The sequence below is a fragment of the Canis lupus genome, chromosome 37 (genome assembly GCF_011100685.1).
Source record: "Canis lupus familiaris isolate Mischka breed German Shepherd chromosome 37, alternate assembly UU_Cfam_GSD_1.0, whole genome shotgun sequence".
In the NCBI taxonomy this organism is placed as follows: domain Eukaryota; kingdom Metazoa; phylum Chordata; class Mammalia; order Carnivora; family Canidae; genus Canis; species Canis lupus.
In genome coordinates this window covers 19,103,975-19,126,685 of record NC_049258.1, presented here as the reverse complement: position 1 = coordinate 19,126,685, position 22,711 = coordinate 19,103,975, and the positions used below count along the sequence as shown (strand labels likewise).

The 22,711-nt window shown below is 32.7% G+C and overlaps 1 protein-coding gene across 5 annotated transcripts in view; it reads left to right on the top strand.

The window, feature by feature from the left end:
• ERBB4 (erb-b2 receptor tyrosine kinase 4) overlaps positions 1-22,711 on the top strand; it is a 1,108,406-nt gene that overhangs the window by 872,578 nt on the left and 213,117 nt on the right. For all 5 annotated transcript variants that reach the window (XM_038585650.1, XM_038585649.1, XM_038585647.1 and 2 more), the window contains 3 exons: positions 13,890-14,022; positions 18,544-18,666; positions 22,139-22,237. In XM_038585650.1, coding sequence (XP_038441578.1) covers positions 13,890-14,022; positions 18,544-18,666; positions 22,139-22,237 — 355 coding nt within the window. The remainder of the gene's footprint in view (positions 1-13,889; positions 14,023-18,543; positions 18,667-22,138; positions 22,238-22,711) is intronic.

Genomic DNA, 22,711 nt, shown 5'->3' with positions numbered 1-22,711 from the left:
GATGGAAAAGTTGGAAAATCTGGACATAGTTCCTTTTTGGTAATATACTCGTAAGCCACAAGTAAAATAAAGCCTGACGATAGTGGTTTGAACAAATAATTCTGTGTGTTGTTCTTTAAAATATAGAAGTCTAGAAGTGAGGGAGGTACTGCCATTGGCTCCATGGATCAGTAACATCAGGGCCAGAATCTATGTCATTTTCTTATATTTATATTTTGGTAACAGGATGGCTGCTGTAGCTCTACACATTACATCCAAGCACAAGAAATGATGGGGCAGGTTCCATCAGCTGTACCTGTTCTGTGTCAGAATTCCTTTTGCTGACTTTTGCTTTCTTCCCTTGGCCAGAAATATGTTGTATATTCACCCCAAGGTGCAAAGAGAAGGGAAAGTTATTTAGCTTTTTAAAAATCACTAGATTAGAATGTGTTAGGGAGCAGGGGATAAAGAATGACAGTTGCGTTAATCAATCAGGGATTTTGATGCAGGATGGGGGGAGGGTAGAGATGAACGAAACTAAAACAGGCAAACAAGCATCACAAATAGTCTAAGGATTCGTTCTACCAATTTCCAGAGAAAATACTATTATACCAACCACTTTGAAATCAGGAATTAGCAAATATTAAATATGTATCAGCTTCAATCAGAGGGGCATTAAGTAAATACCTCTTCCCACTTTCTTTTCATTAGAAATATTTTCCAATTATTTTTTCAAGTTTAACAATATATAGGAAGCTCTGAAACTGTTGAAAATTTATGTTGTTTTTAAGACTTGGTTTCAAATAAAGTATGTAAATATTTATATAAGTATACTATTCATTTAGTTATTTATTCATGCAGCAATTATTTATTTAGTGCTTCTTTTTAAGAGACAAAAAACTAACCTCTAAAGAAGATGAAGATGACTGTGACAGTTCCAGCACTTAAGAAACTTATATTTGTACTTTTAGAAGTAGAAATGTCATTATTTTACCTTTAAGCTCTGAATAGGTACCCATGGCCATTTCCCTCCTGAAAGTTATTTGAAAATTATGCATTCTTCACATAAATAAAATCCCTTAAAAGGATAACTTTACTCTCGAACTCCTAGATGAGGTAAATTAACCTTGAAGTCAGTGTATGCCATGGGATATGTTAGAAGTAAATGTTATAGATTAGAAATAAATGAATATTTTCCCTCGAAGAGATAGGTTATACCTAAGGAAATAAGAAAGGAGTAATAACGAGCAAGAATTTGAGTATATGTTTGTAAACTTTTTGCTAGCTTGAATATGTGGAATGTGGAGGAAAATGGAAAGATAATATTGCCACTTGCCAAATTAGGAGAGAATCAGGGAAAAGCAGGCAATATTTGTTTTGGGGGGGTGCGGGGGGAACGAGTATTGAAATGAAAGTTTACTTTGGAATTACTAAAGCTGAGAAATTAGATATGTAAGTGGAAATGTCAAGTAGGCAATTGGACATACAGTGGATCCTTGAACAAGGTGAGTTTGAACTGTGCAGGTCCTCTTCTTTGTCAAATTTTTTATAGTACAGTACTATAAATGTATTTTCTCTTCCATCTTATTTTCTTGATTTTCTTTTCTTTAGCTTACGTTAGTGTAAGAATATAGTATATAGTATATGTAATACACAAAATATTTGTTAATTGACTATGTTGCTGGTAAGACTTCTGGTCAACAGGAGGCTATTAGTAGTTAAATTTTGAGGGAGTCAAAAGTTGTATGTAGATTTTCAGCAGTGCAGAGGGAGTGAGCGACCCCAACTGCTGTGTTGTTCAAAGATCAACTGTACCTGAATTCAGAGGAGAAGTCTACACTGAAGATATAAATTTGCTTATCATTACATAGATAAAGAGATGGATGATATCACTAGGAAATAAATGTGTAGGTGGAGAAGAGAAGAAATCCAGTGTTTATGTCTGGGGACCCTTCCATATTTAGAGGTCAGAGAGGTAAGGACAAAGCAGCAAAAAATCCTGAAAAAGACTGGCCAGATCAAGAAAAACTAGAGAAAAGTGGTGTGATGGAATTCAGGTGTTTTAAGAAAGGAAGTGTTATCACTCATATGAAATGTTACTAAGTGATTGGTTAAGATTAGGTCTGTCTAAGAAATGACTCTGACTTGACCATCAAGAAACCATTGGTAACTTCGACAAGAGTTGACTTACTGGCAAGGTAGAGAATAAAAAAGTGATGGGAATAAGTTCAAGAATCAAGAGATTGTAAATGAAATGTGCAATTACATATAACTATTTAGAAAATAAATGAAAAATGCTGAAAGGTCTCATCAAGTGGAGTAATTGCATCTGTCTTAAATATCCTATCACCTAAATATCTTATTTGCTATTTGATTAATTTAATGATAATTATTGAGAAGTTTTTAGAGAATATTATTAGAAGGTATAGAGAAATAAAAAAGTAGAAATAATGGTTCCTATCTTCATGGGGGTTATAATTTACTGAGAAATTAAAAAAATAATCCAAGAGGAATAATTCTAAATAATAAAATCACATTTAGTCTGGGAATGTATAAAAAAAACCACATAGTGCTGAGGAGAGATACTCTTGTAAATACAATAATAAAATGGAATGAATTATGTCACAGAGATGGCAATAATATTGAGGCCATTTATTAGCACTTAGTACTTTATATCTGGAACTAAAGCTGTTCCTTTGAGAACAACCAGATCACACACACACAAAATATGAAGTGGCCTCTTTCTGAGTGGTTTGTTTAACTGTCTTTTTCAAATGAAGAACTTTCTTTAAGTTTTAATTTTTAATGCCAAACTTTAAATTCTCCAAAAAGGGAATGCCATTAGGTCTCAAAAGTAACAAGGACATCCATATAGGCTTATGAAGGTATCTGACTCCAGCCTGTTCCCTGAGTAAAGGTGCTCCATGAACAACAGGGTGAACAGGATTTTTAAATGTATTATAATTTTAAAAATGTGTGATGCCTGCAAATAATTGGTCTCAAGAAGTCAGTAAAAATATATGAACAAAAACAGACTGAAACAGGAGAATCGACCTTAATGAGAGAAATCAAGCATGTAAAATAGCAATCTCTCAGGAAAACAAAAGAAAAAGAGGAGAGGAAGGAAAAAGAAAGGAAAAACCTCTCTTGAGAATCCTGCTTTTCGTCCTCTGCATGGTTGGCATTCCCAGGGGAAAAATCCAAAGGAAATGACATTATGTATCTGTGACTTTCTCTAATTAACAAGGTAAAGATACTAATCAATATAGGTTTATGTCTTGATATTAGAGGAGAAACAAATGGATACAGAAATTTGAAAGTAGATTTAAGTGATAACAATACACTTGCATACCCTTCAGCACCTCAAATCCATAGATCAGAAGAGCTCAACACTACTCCCTTCCAAATGTCTTTCTCCTGATTTTCCCATGTCCATGAATGCCATCATCAGCCTACCACTCACCCAAGCGTGGGATCCCTCTTTTGCCTCTCCTCACTGTTGACTTTTACTTTTTTACATTTTACTACTGTGATACTTTTCTCTCTGTCCTCTATACTTCCGTAGTCTGTCTCTCATTGCCACTGATGTGGACTATTAAAATAGTCAGCTAACTCGTCTTGAAAATGTCTTCTTTCCCCCTCTTATTTACCTTACAACAGGTTTCCAGATTAATCTTTGTAACCTATTTTGTGTGTGTGCTTTTACCTTTTCTTTTCAAGTACATGATTTCTTAAAATACTATGATTTAAGAGGAGAAAAGTTCTATAAACTGTTTCTTCTAAACATTTTTTAACATTTTTTGAGATGGCACTGACATACAGCATTATATTAGCTTCCAGACTACAACCTAATGATTTGATATCTGTATTATTGCAAAATGTATTATTGCAAAATGACTGCTATAAGTCTAGTTAACACCAGTTACCATATACAGTTACTAAGTTGTTTCTTCTTGTGATGAGAACTTTTAAGATTTATTCTTATACCAACTTTCAAATATACAGCACAGTATTATTAACTATAATCACCATGCTGTGCATTACATCCTCATAACTTATTTTATAACTGTATATTTGTACATTTGACTCCTAACACTTTACCCATTTTGCATCCCCTAATCTTTTACCTCTGGCAACTACCAATCTGTTTTTTGTATCTGTAAATGCATTTTGTTTTTGTCTTGTTTTGTTTTTAGTTTTAGATTCCACTTACCATAATCCTTTCAAGGTCCATCTGGTTGTCATAAATGGCAAGATTTCATTCTTTTTTATGATTAAGATTCCACTGTATACACACCACATCTTCTTAATCCATTATCTATTGATGGACACTTACATTGTTTCCATATCTTGGCTAGTGTAAGTAATACTGCAATAAACATGAGGGTGCATATATCTTTTTTAATTAACATTTTCCTTTTCTTCAGATAAATACCCCAAAGTGGAATTGCTTTATCATATGGTAGTTCAATTTTTAATTTTTTGAAGAACCTCCATACTGTTTTCAATAATGGCTACACCAGTTTGCATTCTCACCAACAGTGCATTCAATAGTGGAGAAAAGTTTCCTTGCCTCCACATTTTCATCAGCATTTGTTATTTCTTGTCTTTTTGATAATTGTCATTCTAACTGGTATGATGTAATATCTCATTGTTATTTTAATTGGCATTTCCCTGATGATTAATGATGTTGAACATCTTTTCATGTGTCTGTTGGCCTCCTCTGTATCTTTTTTTTTTTTTTTGAAAAATGTGTATTTAGATTCTATGCCCATTTTTTTTTGTTCTATGCCCATTTTTTAATTGGATTCTTAAAACGGAGTTGTATTAGTTCTTATATTTTAGATATTAACTCATCAGATATGACTTGAAAATATTGTATCTCATTCAGTAAGTTGTCTTTTCATTTCTTTGGTGGTTTCCTTTCCTTTGCTGTGAAGGAGCTTTTTAGGTTGATGTAGACACATTTGTTGTTTTTTGCTTTTATTGCCTTTGCTTTTGGTGTCAAATCCAAAATATCATTGCTAACACCTGTGTTAAAGACTTTACTACCTACTTTTGTTTTTTTTTTTTTTTTCTAGGAGTTAGATGGTTCCAGGTCTCACACTCAAGTCTCTAATTCATTTTAAGTTATTTTTTTGTGTGTGTAGTATTAGATAGTGATCCAGTTTCATTCTTTTGCATGTGGTTGTCCAGTTTTCCCAACATCATTTATTGAAAAGGCTGCCCTTTCCCCACTTTATATGCTTTGTTATAAATTCATGAACCATATAAGTATGAGTTTATTTCTGGACTTTCTGTTCTGTCCACTGATGTAATATACTTGTGCAATCATATGTTGATGGAAACAGAGAAGCTTTCAAGCAAAACATGCCAATATTCAAATCCTGACTACCAACCACTTAGGATGCTTTTGACCTTTGGCAAGTTGTATAACCTACCTCAGATGCATCACACATAATCCATTATATTGGAAGCATTATTTGACATGGCACAAATAAAATATCTAGTAAAAGTAGCTTTGTTATTTAATTATGCAAAAAATATTTAATCACCCTACATGAATATCCCAAGTCCTGGCATCTTCTCCATTACTCCACCTGCTTCTCAAAGTCTCCCTCATCTCCCTTCTTCCAAATATTAAAAATTTATCAAGGCTCCCTATCCTTCTGAGAACACTTGGAGGCCCCTCAAAAGGAAAAAAGACTGCCCAGCAGGGTAAAAAAGGTAGAAGACATTTCATCTAAATTGAAAGGAGTAATATTTCTTAAGAGAGATGATTCCTTAATTTGTCTTTGTGTTTTACTTTCTAAAGTTTTTAGTGTAAGGCAAGAATTGAGGTATCTAAAAAGCATACTATTTTTTTAAGATGCATTATATACAAAATTGTATATAAAGAGAACAAGTGAAATCATTACTTAAGAAATTGGTTTGTGAATCCTCTGAAAATGGGACTTCTTTAATTTGTGTTTTGTAATTGAGCCCAATAAACCTGACACAAATGTACAACTTAGTGCTTTGATAGATGAGGATAGATGCAATTTACGAAGAGAATATAATCTCTGTCAACAACACAGATATCTGCAGTTATAGTGCTTAGAATGAATGGAGATTTTGAGGTGAAGAAAAATATTAACATATACGAACAAAGAATGGGGTCTACCCTCCCCAAATTTTGTTTTTTATAGTTGTGTTTAGGTACCATCCTCTACTCTATTATAAAACTAATAAATTCCTTAGCATGTGAAACAATTTTGATAGAAAAAATAACTGAAGTTGTAAAAGCTTTATCCTCAAGTTTTTAATCCTTTGACATATTGCTTCAGATTACCATATCTGAGTAATGAATAGGTAATAATATGGAACACTTAGTAAATAATGTATTTTGTAATGAAATGTTTACAATATGTTGTTTGTGACATTTAACATATTTCTACTATCTATGCAGATGATCATAGAAGTGCTGTACTAATACAGACATTGCTGATATTGTGTAATAGGTTTAAATCATGAAAAAAAAAATCTAAGTGCTAAAAATTCACCTAAGTTCTTAAAAGAACTTATTGAAAGAAAACAACTTTCTGGTCTAATTCCCTTTCAACACTTTATTTGTAGAAATTTCATAGGTATTTTTTCTATCTCGAAACTGAGAAAGAAAAAAGAAATTCATGAGTGGATTATATATATCCTGAGAATGCTGTTTTAAGCATGAGAATATCTGTCCCCAGAATCAAATCTACAAGTAGGTATACTATCTTAAAAATTGTGACAAACAGGTAAACAAACAAAACTCATAGATACAAAATCACCAGTAGAGAGAAGCAGGAAATTACATGAAACTATTAGGGATTTTTTCTTGGAGGCTAATCCTAGAAGTAGAAGAATCCATAGGATATTTACATATTGTTTTAATGGTAATGTCTCTACTGAAATACAATGTAACACTGTTTTTATTGAATAATCTGTAACATTCACATATTTAAAAAATATTGGGAAAAAAGATTTATCTTATCACACAAAGACAAATTTGCTTGTAGGAAGACAGAATATGTGGTGATTCATTTCCTTCAGCACTTACATTTCTGGTTACATTTAAGAAGGAATAGTGGAATCCGCAATCCTAATCAAAGGTAGAGATATACTATTATACTCTAGGTCTCATCAAATAAAAACTGTAACTGTCAGCTGATGTCTACCTCAGAGTCTGACCCAGATCACTTATATTTGCTCAAAAAGAAAAGAAAAGACGTGTCATATTTATAGAGCAGGTGTAATTCTAGGTCAACATAGCACAGTTTGCAGGAGAAAAAAAACAATGACATTAATGTGGTTCTCCTTGCCCTAGGCAGTAACACTTAAAATGTTTTCCGGGGAATTTCAATATTTCCTAGTGTTTTAAGGTCTCTTGTTTCAAATCTGAACCTCTTTGGGGAAGACTGAACAGAGTATCAGTGCAGTAGGCACTTTAACTAGAATGAGAGATACTGCTTGTCTTTGCCTTTTTTTTTTTAAGGAAATCTATTTTTTTTAATCCAAAAAATCCTCTTCACTGTTTTCTCATGAGAAAATAAAATGAAGCTAAGGAAAGAATAATACCACTTAGAAATTTCAATAAAGGACATAAAGGATTTAATAAACTGAAACCACAATGAACATAGTAGGGCAGATAAAATGATAGTGTTGGGAGAATTACAATAGTAGATATGATTAAACATAAAAATCAAGCAGTCTATTAGGACCCCTAAATTTATGTTCATGACCTATTCTCTATTTTCAAACAGATATTGAAGAAATATAGGATGAATTGCACATCTGCCTTAAAAACCAATTCTAATGAGTCAACTTTGGAAAGAGAGACAACATAATTTAGCTGAAAAATTAATGAACTTGAAAACCCAAGATGTAAAATGCTAGCATTACTATTATGTTTGACCTTATCTAGGTGTCTTAACTTTCACAGAGTCTGTTTCTTTATATTTTATATGGGGGTTATAAGATCTACATTGCATAGATATAGTGAAAATATACAGTGATTATAAATATAAATTTTAATTAAAAATGTGCAACTATTAGAATAAAAAGTTTATGGTCATTTTTTTTAATTGAGGAGTCGACATATTTTTGTTCAGTTCTATATTTCTTATAGCAAGAACAAATTGGGAAACATGGAGTACACTGCTGATGATAGATTTAACCTCTGGTTCATGGCAAACTCACGCTTTTATCTGATGACCACTATGATTTTCAGAGGAAGATGGGGTACAAAATGACAGCCAGTGTTACCTAATTATATTTTTTAAAGATGATATAAGATAACATCTGGCCCTAATTTGTGAAACATCCATTTAAGTTACATATATGGTTATTATAGGCAGTGATTGACTTACTTTCCTAGGAAATAATACTTGTTAATACTAATAACCTCTTGTATGAATGTGTAAGTATATACACATGCACAGTGTTCAAATGCACACACATATGTGTGTTATATGTAAAGACTTGTTAGCTTGAGGTATCCTAGTTTCTCTAAATCGGGCCAACATTATGGTAAACATTTGATTTACTGCTCACACAAGGCTGCTATTGAGAATCCATGGGGTATTATTAATATTTACACTGGCACAAATATAGATTGTTCTGACCAAAATGAGGCATAAGATTCCCAAATGCTTAAAGGTATTTTATTTAAATTTTATTTAATTTTTAAATTTTACTGATTGGGCAGGATCTAGAGGCAAAGTCACCAGGTTTCAGAAATACCAAAAAAAAAAAAAAAAAAAAAAAAACTAGATAGTTCCCTGCTATGCTTATTTTTTATTAACTTAGGTGAAGAATGTGTTTACGTGTACTTACGCTGAGTTATTTGACAGAAAAACTACACTCACAACTATTTAGAGGCCGACATATAATTAAAATACAAATTGGCCTGACTCTAAAACCTCTTTCCAACACAATATGCCACTCTAAGGAAAAATCATGCAGATTTGAAAGGTATGCAAAAAAATAATAATGTTAGAGGCACTATTTTACCATTTTATTTAAAGTTTATTATACAAAAATGCCTAGTTAAAATTTTCTGACTAGCCTATTGTTTTTACTTCCTATGTAAATTTTTAAAAATTCTGTTTAACCTTTAGTACCCAGACATAAACAGTGAATCCACTCTAAGTCAGATCCAATGAATTCTGAGACCCATGTCCACATTATTTAATTTAGAAGTTTCGGGGATCCCTGGGTGGCGCAGCGGTTTGGCGCCTGCCTTTGGCCCAGGGCGCGGTCCTGGAGACCCGGGATCGAATCCCACGTCGGGCTCCCGGAGCATGGAGCCTGCTTCTCCCTCTACCTGTGTCTCTGCCTCTCTCTCTCTCTTTCTGTGTGACTTTCATGAATAAAAAATAAAAATTAAAAAAAAATTAGAAGTTTCCAGAAATGGAGCTCACTGATTTAAAGTCATACTGTTGGTTGCAAGTTATATCATTGGTGTTTTGGGACTCCAGGTTGTCTCTCTTACCTGTGTTGAAAATGATTCTGTATTCAAGAAATAAAGAAAATATACCCATATTATAAAATTAAAGTCCTTTTATTGGTATATATCTATAAAAGAATCTTATAGATTTAGCATTCTTTGCAATGACTATTTTAGTCAAAATACTAGTTTTACTAAGTTTACAATTTTATTTTTTGGAGGATAGCCTGCCCTTGACATTAAATGGAATATGGTATAATAGTCTTAGAGCCATTGAGTTTTAATCATAAATTATATTGACTTTACTAAATTTTTTTTTTCCTGATCTGATCTGGAAAGAAACCGATCAATGAAGGAAAATATTTGGATGTTTATAAATTCAGATTTCATGTTTTCTCTCACATTTTATATTCTTCACTGAATAGCTGTTAAGAATATCTCTTTTATATGAGTAATATAGTTTTGGGAGACACCATTCTTTTATAGATAAATGTTTAAGACAGGTAATTGGATTCAAGGGAATGGAATGTAATACACTGTGTTGTCTCTGAACTTCTAAATGAAATTATGAAAACTAAATTATATGTTTTAAAATAAATGAGCTAAGTTCATTTGTGATTCAGAATCTTTATTATATTACTCTCTATGACTACTGGGAGAATATCTGTTTCATTATAGTATTTCCAAATCACAAAATAAGGTAAATTATCAGTTGATTACATCCTTTTGATCTAAGCGTAGAATTGGCATTTGATATTTTAGGGTTCCTGTCCATTTATAATATATAATATATAGGCAAATGACAATAAATAAACAATACTCCTGTTAGAAATAAGTGATGACAAGAGCATTCTAGTTCCCTTGGCATTTGACCCTTATGATCTTGTTCATAGGGTCATATCTCAGCCTTTTAAGAGGTTACTCTGACTCACGTATAAAAAAGAAACACTGTCTTTCAGAAATATAGCTTGGTTGGCAGTAGCCAGCATCATACCTAGGAAATATAGACAGTAATTAAGAAAAAAAAAAACATTTAAGTAGTTATCTCCTTTTTAAAAAGGTTCTCATAAAGAGTTGAAGCATTAACTCTCAGGGAAAAAAGGTCATCTGTCCTACACCTAAAATATCTAGGGATCCTCAAAATTGTGGAAAGTAGGAAATGTGTAAGTAGTATTAGCTTTTCAGATGAGCTTGGTTTTATGAAGCATCATGTTAATTGTACACAACATAGTGGCAAATGTCTCAGACACATTTAACTATAATGAATAGAAAATATCTACAGAGGTTCCTTACATGGTAAAAGTAGACAGAGGATAGTGAAATGAATTAACTGAAGACATGCAAAGTAAACAGTTGAGGAAAAAAAAAGAAAACAAGACCATTTTTTTAATAAAACAAAACTTTTAGATAATGATTTATTTCTGTTTCTCTTAAATTTAGCAAACTTTTATTTTAAAAGAAAAATAAAAACATTGTATAAAATTAGAAAATGCTCATTAGTAAAAATACAAAAATATGAGCACTATAGTCATACTCTCCAAAGACAAGTACTGTCAGTATCTTATTCTATATTCTAGATCTCACACACGCACATGTGCGTGTATGGATATTTCATTGAAATTCTGCTGTTTCTAACTCAATCTTTTAAATTTCTAGTCTGCATTTTTCCATAATGGTACATTTTATCTTATCTACTACCTAATCCATAATCAAACTTCTCAAGTTACCTAAAAAAAGTCTGTACAAATGGTTGTCCAAACTAACGTCCAGTCCAGGATCACATTTCACATCTTGTTATGACTAGTAAGTCTTCTTAATCAAAACCAGTACATTTTTTTTCATATTCACTTATTAAAGAGAACATACAAATTGTCTTACAGAATATGCCCCCCTTCTCAATTTGCCCAGGTTGCTTAGTTGTGTGGTTTACGATTAATTTTTCAAGAATAAATTCTTGTGAAATATGAAGAATTTTACCACTTAAAATGTCCAACAGAATATTTTTGTATGATTTTATTAGGTGTGGGAACTCTAGTTCTTTACCTCTTCAGGTTGTTTGTACCTCTACCACTCTTGCAGGGTGGAAAGAGAAGAAAAGTGGTAAAGAAATGCAAATCAACCAAGAAACTGCTGTGGGAAAATATTGAATGTAAATGCTAACTAGAAAAACACAGAATTTTTGTCTTTTGAGTTTTCTAGTGTTTATGTTCATTGCCATCACCAAAATAAGTAGTAATGACATGACAATTGATAGCTACCGAAATTAAAGGGAAAGAATGGAAGCAGAGGTCTTATTTTCTTCTATTAGGAATGATTCTTCTTAAATTGGAAAACAAACAAAAACAAAATAGAGCATTTTCTGTTAATTTACAGTGACATTGACATATATTTTCATAAATCCATGCCACTTATTCTTTTGCAAAATACATAAGCAGAGGAAGTTTAGAGTTTAATTCAAATCTACAATTAACAAAGTGTTGAGCACTCTGAGGCCTACATAAATCCTTTGCAATAAAAATGCTGGGTTGAAGAAACAAAATTACAACTCTTTGTGTAGCAATGGCTTTTTCAGGGATATGTTAGGCACTTGAGCTGGAAATTATGCCTTGGATTGAAAACTTAAAATATTTTTTGAAATACATATTTAACTGCCATGCTCAAAAATATGATATTACACATGCCAAAACACATCACAATGATGAGTTTGTGTCCATACTACAGTTTAATTTTCTCAGCATAGATTTTTATATCTTTATAAAATTCCATTTAGGAAAATCTAGTTGAATTATAGCAACATTCCAGTATGCTATAGTACTTTCGGCTGTCAGGAAACAACCTTTAGAATGAATTACTTCTTAAGGTTTTTCTGTAGTTTTATATGGCAATATAACAGTCATAATCTTTAAAAGACATGGTTTCATTTATAGAAGTAACAGATTTTTTTCAAGAGCTCTTTAAATTTAAAAATTTTATTTAGGATCATCCGCTATCATTATTTCTGATGTGTCTTTGAGCAAACGTTTATTTTACAAGAGCAAGTATTTTTTTTTTCTCTAAAAGAATATAGCTATATAGAGTAGATTCTTCTGCAAAAAGGAATGTAAGATAAAATACTTTACTATGGAGATCATGGACATGCAGAAAGTTCTTTTTTCGTTTTTGTATCTGTCATGGCTTCATGATCAAATATGTATTAGGTAATACCTATGTATTTTACTCTGGGCTCTTTGCTAGGATGCATGAAATTAATATATGTCAGGGCTCTGACCAGAGAAAATTCCTAGATACTACTCTACTCTAGAACAAGAAGTTAAGACCATAAATATTTTCAAACAAGGAACAAGCTTACCTTGGAAAACAATAAATGATTAGTGTCAAAATTATATTTTAGCAAACAGTGTATTAGAGAAACACTTTAAGAATATAAATCTCTAGTGAATCTCTTCTAACCTCCTTTTAATACTATTTACACTTTTAATTGTAATAATTAATGTGTAGACCTCTTTTCTGGGTATATGATGCTTGGGTACACTTTTGATAATAGCAATTACTCCTGTCATTATAACTCTGAAAACCTGTCTGACCCAATTCTATTTTATTTTATTTTATTTTATTTTATTTTATTTTATTTTATTTATTTTATTTTATTTTATTTTAATTTTAATTTTTTCCCCCTTTATCCTAGTACAGTGGCATAGCTGGAGTTTGAAATAGTGCTTTTGTCAATACATCTCTCTTATCCATACCCTCATGCTTTAGAGGTGTGGAGTCACATATCTTCAGACAATTTATTTTTACTGTAGAGCAGTAGTTCTCAAGAGGGGGGTGATTTTGGCAGACAGTCAACAATGTCTAGAGAAATTGTAATGACTGGAGGGTTGGGTACTACTGGCACCTAGTGGGCGGAGGCCAAGGATGTTGATAAACACTAAAATGCATAAGATAGTCCCCCAAGGTGAACACGTGTCCAGCCCAAAATGTCAATAGTGCCACTGTTGAGAAAGCCTGCTTTGGAGAAAATGTTGAAAATACTATTATATACAACAACAATATTACTAAAATATATTTCCATTTATTTACGGAAAAAGTAAAATGAAAATAATTTAAAATGCTTGTGTATCAGCATTTTGGCACATGTTCTTCATTCTGTCATATTTTGTTGTTGTTGTTGTTGTTGAATGGCATGCCGTGGCTGCTCATCTCCAAAGATCAGTTGGATGTGCATGGTTTCCTATTTAAAAAAAAAAGCAAAACAAAAAGCAGGACTAGTTTTTGTCCTGAGAAAAATTTTGTGATGGTTTTAATGCATTTTTTATTTGTATTTCTTCTGACCAGATTTGAGATATGTGGATAATGTATTGCACAACTGCTCTTTTTTTCTCTCTCTCTGCCTTGTCTCTCTTCTTACATTTTTCTTCTTCTTCTTTTTCATTCTGGTGGTCAGAACTCCTCTAATTGCAGCGGGAGTCATCGGTGGGCTCTTCATCCTGGTCATCGTGGGTCTAACATTTGCAGTTTATGTTAGAAGGAAGAGCATTAAAAAGAAAAGAGCCTTGAGAAGGTTTCTGGAAACAGAGGTGAGGTGTTTATCTCCACTCCGTGTGTTTGTTTAAGGATTTTCATTAGATTTAGGGGTGCAGATGATATTCAATTTTTTAATCCAAGTGAAAACTCCGTTCAATTTCCTGCTGAGGGTTTATAGTTCACAATATGTTATACAGAGTTGATGAAACGTCAGAGTATGTAGTAAAAGTAGTCAAGGCAGTTTCATGACTTAAAGAGGACAAATAGCAGGGGCCAAGAAGATTATCTTATTGAATGACAGATCTTATTGAAAAGACATATCTGTTTCTTTTGGAGGAGGAATCCCTCTAGAGTTTGAGGATATTACAGTAGCACAACTAGAAAACATCTGGGTAGAGGGTATCTCAACAGCAGGACTAGAAAAAATGTTAGAGAGAATTTTTCTGGTTCAAAACAAAGCCAGATAGGCAAGCAATTTATGCTTTAATTAGGGTCATTAAATTGGTAGCCACTGATCCCATTATACCAACAGTGAAAAGCTGAGCATACAGGATAAAGCGTACTATTGTAATCACACAGACCTTACCACACAATTTATGGGAAGCATTTAATGTTATGCATGTTAGTTATTGTGAATATGTAAATTACCCACAAATTATTATAATTTCTTTTATATTGCCACACTGAGTTCTCTGGCATGCAAGATGATAGTTTTCCCTGTGTAGGTTACAGGGGAAAAAAAATTACAGAAAACTATGGATTGCCAGATCCTTCTCAACATGCACCTTCCCTCCTTCTCCTGATATTCACATCCATGGCTGTCATGGACATGTCATGTCTCTGAACAGAGCAATTCTGTTCTGAAACTTAACCTTCGCTGGGTCTCTTTTTTGGCTCATTGTCAGTGTGACAGTCGGACTTTTCCTCTTAACAGACAGGAATGAGAATATTCATTGATAAATTTTGCAAGCTGATAATGAATTAAATTTTAGTTCTCTTCCTCCAGAAGTTGAAACTGGATAGAAGAATCCTGAGAAATGTTCAGGAAGCTACTTTAGTTACATGCGGGAAAGAATGTCTAAAAATTGGACTTGTCTGCAATTAAAATGGGTTTTCTTATCAATAGAAATGTTCAAGCATAAGATAGATGTTATATACACGAGAAAAAAAATAGTCATTTTTACTTGAGCTGGATGTTTACAAAAGATCAACTCGGTCATTTTTAACCTCGCACATGTGAATGCAAATTTGGGCACAACATGTGTGCTGTGCATATTTTCAGTTTAGCAAGGATGCTGGAGGCAGATACAATCATCCCTCATGGCCAGCTTGGGGCAGTCATGGAGAAAATTCTAAAAAGTGAAGTAAATTAGAGTTGGACAGGAGCTGAAGTCTTGGAACAGCAGTGGACATTTAGGTGATTGAATAAATAGGAAATGAATTCTGTCCCTTAACTACATGCAGGAAAGTCTCATTGTTATAAAAATAATTGTTTTGTTTTCTTTTTTTTTATATAGTGCTTTCTAGGAATGTCCCTCAAATTGACATTTCATTACTAAATAAACACATACTGATTGGTTTTATAAGCAGACTGTATTTTTTTTTATAAAAAGTTATTACTTAGCACTGGATTAGATAATTGTAGAATTCCCATCTTTCTCTCAGTACAAGTAAATAACTATGATTTTTCTATCATCTAAACAGAAGAGGAATTCTTAAGAGGATCAACTCAAATCCTTAGATACTACAGCTAGAAATCTGTCTCAGATGTGAAAAACTTGTTAAAGCATGATATATTGTTGGAATGTACTTAGAGTTAATATGCTTTTCCAAAATCATATTGCTCCAGATTGTCTATCTTCTGTTACATGCGTAAAAGTAGGAAATATGTTTTTTTTTCAATACATACTTACGAGATGCACTGTAAGCTTGATGCCTGTGACAGATACTGTGATTAAAAAGTGTTAATGGGACATGATCCTATCCCTTGAAGAGTGACAGATTCAGTGCTACAATATGGCAGGCAGCGTTCCAAAGTTTTCCAGCTATGTTACATCCCATTTCATCGTTTGACAATCTTCTAAGGTAATTATTGCTGTACCTATTTCACAGGTGTGAAATAAGGGGTTAGGAGAGGTAAATTGCTTCCTAAGCCTATAAGTGGCAGTACTGGTGTGCAAACCTACAAATTTAAACCTGACATTCTTTCCGTCATTCTGGCTTGCAAAATGAAACAATGCTTCTTTTCAAGGTATCATTCTCAAATTCCTGGAAAAATGTGTTTGTTTAAATTTTTAAGTGATATCTAAGAAAATTGCAGAAGACTAAACATTTCAGGTAGAATTGTAAAGTTTTCAAAATATGAAATTATGGTGTATTATATGCCGAAGAATATATTTTAAATATATATGGCCCAAGGTGCTGAAGTCTAGTCCCCAATTTTGCATATGATTTTTAATACGTTTTTATCTGATTTAAAAAAATTATTCATTAAAGTTCCTGATTATATACATACAGTATATGTATCAAAATCTACTAAACAAATTCTGCACAGCAGAATTGGATTCAAATGAAGGAAACTCTGACAGAGATTCTTCTTCCAATTTTACCAAAGAATTGTGTAATTTTTTTCTGAGATTTATTTTATGTGACTTTATATATATTTTTAAAAATATAAATTTGCAAATGAAATGGGATCATATTTGTTGTCAAGCTTTTAGACAGTGGCTTAAATTTATTAACAATTTTTATCATCTCCAAATTCTTACTATCGCTACACTTACCTAGACTCCAGATTCTGTTCAGCTACTTAAGTAGACCATGATGTTCACAGAAGCATAATAATAACCAAGCCACAGGGCCACAGTGCACTTAGCACTGTCAACAGACACTGTGAAATACCGTGATGGTTTTCAACACCATTTGAGTAAGAGTTGCCTTTAATTATTTCCTTATGCTGAGGAAGAACAAGCTATTTGTCTGAGTTTAAAGTTTAGTCCCTTTATTTAACTTTAAAAAGAGAAACTTCAATTTCTCTTACTTTCTTTTTTACCCAAGCACAGATACAAACCTAAAGTTTTAACATGAAATACAGACTTTTGGTACATAGAGCCTTTCTCATGTTTATATATATATTTTTTTTTCCTCACATAGGCAAGAAATTGGCACACATTCATATACCTTTTTTTTTTATAAATTTATTTTTTGTTGGTGTTCAATATATATGGTCTCCTATACCTTTCTCCAGCTTATTCATCCTCTCTGGCTAAATGGCATTTAAAATGAACCTCTAAAATTACCTGAGTTTGTCCCTTTTGGCCACAGCCAGCCCACTTTATGATCTGGTATTTCCCACCCTAATCTCATCCTTCAGATCTGTCCCACCTTCTATTGTATTCTGCTTTATGTCTTCCTCCTTCTTCCTGATGCTGAGTCCAAACTGTTCTTCATAATGGCAATACCCTCCTCCGTGTCAATCCATTTTTATTATCTCAAGACCAATTTTATGTTATTTTTAAAGATTTTATTGATTGATTGATTGATTGATTGATTTGAGAGAGAGCATGCACCAGGTGCATAAGCAGGAGTAGGGGCAGAAGGAGAAAGAGGATTCCAAACAGATTGCACACTGAGGGCAAAGCCCAACTCAGGGCTCAAGCTCAGGATCCTGAGATCATGACCTGAGCCGAAAGCAAGAGTCAGAGACTCAACTGACTGAGCCACCCAGGTGCCCCTCAAAACCAATTCTAAGGTGTGTCTCCCCCAGGAAGCCAGAACTAGTGAAACTTTCTCACTGGCGACTGTTTTATTCCTATGCATTCCATAGCATTTCCTTAAGATCTTGAATCAATTCATAGAATTTTAGAATATTTGATCTGTAAGTTACTCTAGGGCCTTGCTACTTAAAATGTGTTCAAAGGACATCATCATACATAGATATTATCCAGAGTTCTACAAAAAATGCAAATTTCAGCCCCTCTCGCGCACTTCCTGAACTAGAATCTGCATTTTAACAAGAACTGCAGGTAATTCAAATGTACATGAAAGTTTTAGAAGCACTGTCCTGGGATATGGACGTCGTGCTTACTTACTTTCTTCTCTTACTTCTCTCTTTTGACGCATTGGTCTTTGCTTCCTTGCTAGATTTTATTTTTCTATGTATTGAATCTCCTAAAACAAGAAAGAAAAAACTGATCCAGTACATGGGCATAACTAAGATCCGAGTCTTAGCTGGAGAGGCCAAAACTGGAAGGACTTCATAAAGTAAGACGAAGAGCCCCTAATTAGCTTACATTTCTTTAAGGGGGCAGGAGATCTCCTAGCTTAGTATGCTTCAAAGTAGACACGCTTTTATACTTGTGTTCACCCAGGCAAAAAGCATGAGAAGAGGAAGGATAGACTCCTAAGGAATCTTGAGTGATCCAGTGATCCATACAACAAAAATATTGCGTGTCAAGGAAAGTGTGCTTGTGTGTTTCTTATATGTATGAGAAAGAGAAGCAGGCAGAGAAAGGGAGAAAATCATTGATTGGTGACTTGAAGGTTTTATAACCTGTATTCTTTTTGTTTTCTAGTTGGTAGAACCCTTAACTCCCAGTGGCACGGCGCCCAATCAAGCTCAACTTCGTATTTTGAAAGAAACTGAGCTTAAAAGAGTGAAAGTACTTGGCTCAGGTGCTTTTGGAACAGTTTATAAAGTAAGTAAAAAAATAAATGAATAGCCCTCACCACCAGTCATTTTTTTGTTTCAGACTTGTCTTAAATAATAACCAGAGTTCTCATTCTAGCCAACCTAATTTCCTTTTAATATTCAGCGAGGAGAACCTGTATCGTATTGAGAAGTTGCTGCACAAATGAATTCATTCGTGTTTACTGAGCAAGCGGGGAGGGATACCATCATGAGAAAGCAGGAAACTGTCACAAAAGCCACAGTATAGTCTTTCTTTGCATGCCCTTCTGATCCACTTTTGATATCATCTCTCTGTTAGCAAATTTTGCCCTTATCTAAAATACACAGCTCTAGCCTGTTTTCCTGGACCCCTACACAGTGCTCCGTGGATTCCCAGACAGGCCTGAGTGATATGCCCTAATCCCTGCTCTTCCTTTCTTCTGCTCTTTTATCCACATGTCTCCCCATCAGGATGGCACTGCCTGTCTCTTTAGGATCTACACAAAGGTGTTGATTTATTTCCAGGATAGGATTAGTTCCTAAACCACTTTTTTGCTTACCTGTTAATTGACGTGACTCAACAGAAAATTTTCAGTTTTGATGCCCTCACCGTTATATGCGAACTAAAAAGGTGACTTTATTTGTGAAATTCAGGTTAGAAAGAACAAAGGGTGACATCATGGGTTTCCAGTAAGAGAGATATTTTTGGAAAGGCAAACCTCAAATAATGTCATCTGCATGTTTACTTATTTAGCTTCATTATAAGACCAATTCAGAGGCCAGGCTTAAGGTTACTTGTGGTGAAATTTATTTTTAATGTAAGTAACAATCATAAGAAACCCTGCTGGGTTAGTGCTAAGTCCTTTTTGTAATGTCCCTTATGACAGTTCCCCAAATTTTACTTTGACAGTTTTATATTTCTTAAAGCTTAGGCAAGCCTACAGTTTTTACAAATATTTCTGTTAAAATGGACTGGATCTTAGGAAATTTGCACTTTCTAAGAAAATGTTCACTTTTTTTCTACTTAAATACCTATCTAACAAAAATTATTAACAATAAGAATATAAACCTTAACTTTCTCTCCTGATTCTTCCAAAAATAATTTAAATCTCCTTAAAATAAAATTGTTTTATTCTAAGGCCAAAATGCAGAAATTTCTTAACCTCTTAGTATACATATTTTGTTTAGTTGAACTCAAAATTATTAATTGAGTACCTAATTTGAATAGAAAATATTCTAGGCTGACTTGGTACTTTCTAGCCTTCAGAATTTTTATATATTTGAAAAATACAACTTATTGTGTTTTTCTATTTATACTATGCTAGAAATAATGAACTTCCATTTCAATGATAATTCAATTTTGTATTGTTCCTGGCAAATAGTCAGCCCTTTTATTTTAAAGATGGTATGGTCTAGAAAGTTAATTTTATTTTAAATCATGGATAGCATTTAACTCAAGACTAAATATGATTTAGTCACCTCAGGAGGAAAAAATTACCCATTAAGACATATAATTATGAAGCTTTATAAATATTTTTATTATGAACAACTATTTGCCTATTGTCCATGAGCATTGTCCCTTTATTGAAATTACTTGTATTGAAAGTTCCATGAGTATCTTTGAATTTTATACCTACAGTGTGTATGGTTGATCCTAAGTTTTAATTAATATCTTAGTTCTTACTAGGGCATATTGTCTTAAACTATAAAGAACTATTCTTGACCACTGAAATGCACATTAGCTTAGCTAATTATTTTGTTGACTTTTTCCTCCTGATTGGAGATATGCTGTGTTTAAGCACAAAAGATTTGAACCAATATCATGGGTATTAGTGTAGTTGAATTTTTGTCTGGTCAGGCCTAGAAAATAATGACTATACTTATTTAAAAAGCAGTACAAATTAATTCACACTGAATTTATATTCTTATTTCAAAAGTATGCTTTAGGAATATTTTAATATTGATGCTATATCTTTATAAAGTCACCTCCCTGTGGTTACTTTATTGAATAAATGGTAATCCTGTTCTCTACCCTAGATATCACTAAGAAAATGTAGCCTATGGATCTCCAGCTTCCCCTCCCCATTTGTGCATTAATAATTAAAAAAAAATTATACCACAAGGAACTTGGCTTACTTTTTTTGTATTTGACATATAGATGTTCCTATTCACTCTAAAAAGAACATAACTCTTGAATTCATCTTCTAATAGTTAAAGCCTTTATTTCTGTAATATTTTGACTTTTTAACAATTCTTGTGCTTAGGTCTCCTCTTGCATTTTTTCAACTTTCAGTAACACAAAGATATATGTTTTAGCATAGAAGTACAAAGTGAAAAGCTTTTTTGTATTTCCTTTATGACTACAACCAACTGATATTAAGAAAAACTAGAGATATTCTCTTTATGAATAAGAGATTTTCCCCTCTTTCATCTTAATGTTAAAACTAGATTAAGAATCCCTTACTCTGTTTTCCTCAGGCCTACTGGGTCAAGCAAGGCTAGGGTGGTGGCAATGAATGCTGCTGAGAGATTAAAAAAAAAAAAAAAAGAATAAGAAAAAGAAAACTGGACTAAGAAGACTTTTTTTGATGTTAGAGCTAATAAGTTAAAATTTGAGATTTTCTTTTTTTCCATATAACTTCATATTTGCTTTTGTGTTCAATTGGGACAATATGCTTCAAAACAAATCTTAGATAATTAGTGAATCCTCTTATATCTTATCAAAATTATTGTCCTAATTCAAATGGTTGAATTGTTTACTCAGAAATGCTGTTATTTACCTTAATGTTGTACTCAACTTAAACCCTACCTACTTTATACTTTCCCAATTTTAGATCCTGTTCAGATACTATAATTATTTTTTTTGTAAGAAGAGAGAACTGGCAATGACCAATTTAAATATTTTATATACACATGCACAATATTTGATAATAAAACCAAAGTAATATGGGTTCAGTACTCTCTAGTACTTGCCTTTGAAAACTAATTCTAAAATATTCACCTTCGAAACCTAATTCTTAAATCAGTCTAAACTTTAGGAACATGAGAATATGCTTTTTTATATTTGTATTTGTTTTAGTTGCGGAATAATTAAATAATATTAAAGCTGAAAAGAACCTTCAACATTACTTAGCCCAATCTTCTAACTTGCAAATGACACAATTGAAGATCAAAACTGGAACAGTGTTCTCCAAGTCTTAAGAAGTAGATATATCATCTAAATCTAATATTATTATATTTTATTACATTTCTGTCACCCCTGAAAGCCTTTTTCACAATACAAATTGAAGTTTATAATAGTAATGCTTTATAGTATAATAGTAAACACGTTGAGAGCAGAATAAATATATGATTCATCTTCAGAAAATGAAAGCAGATAACAAACTTCTAAATTATTTTTTAAAGATTTTAATAGATTGAGTGGTTAAATTAAATTTTGTTTTTGTATAAATTTGTGTATCTTCATATGAATTTAATGTGATTTTTTTTTCCTCCCAAAGGGTATCTGGGTACCTGAAGGAGAAACAGTAAAGATTCCTGTGGCTATTAAAATTCTTAATGAAACAACTGGTCCCAAAGCCAATGTGGAATTCATGGATGTAAGTACAGACACCAGGCAATAATATTTTTATCCATTATTAATAGACTGCTTTTAGGATTTAAAAACAAAAAACAAAACAAAAAAAACCTTCACTACTTAGAGAATTTCCTGCCTCGAAATAGTATACTCTTTACAACTAAACCCTTGAGCAGGGATTGTAAAAAGAAAAAAAAAAAAAAAAAGACTTCACTACTTACAGAATTTCCTGCCCCGAAATGGTATACTCTTTACAACTAAACCCTTGAGCAGGGATTGGCAAACTTTTGCTTAAAGGACCAGAGAATAAATAGTTTTTTTGTGCAATGTGGTCTCTGTAAACTATTCAACTCCATCCTTTTAGTAGATGAGCAGCCATAGAAACTTATGAAAAATAAAACATGAGAATGGGTATGACTGTATTCCAGTAAACCTTATTTACACAAACAAGCTGACTGTATTCCAGTAAACTTTATTTACATGAACAAGCTGAAGG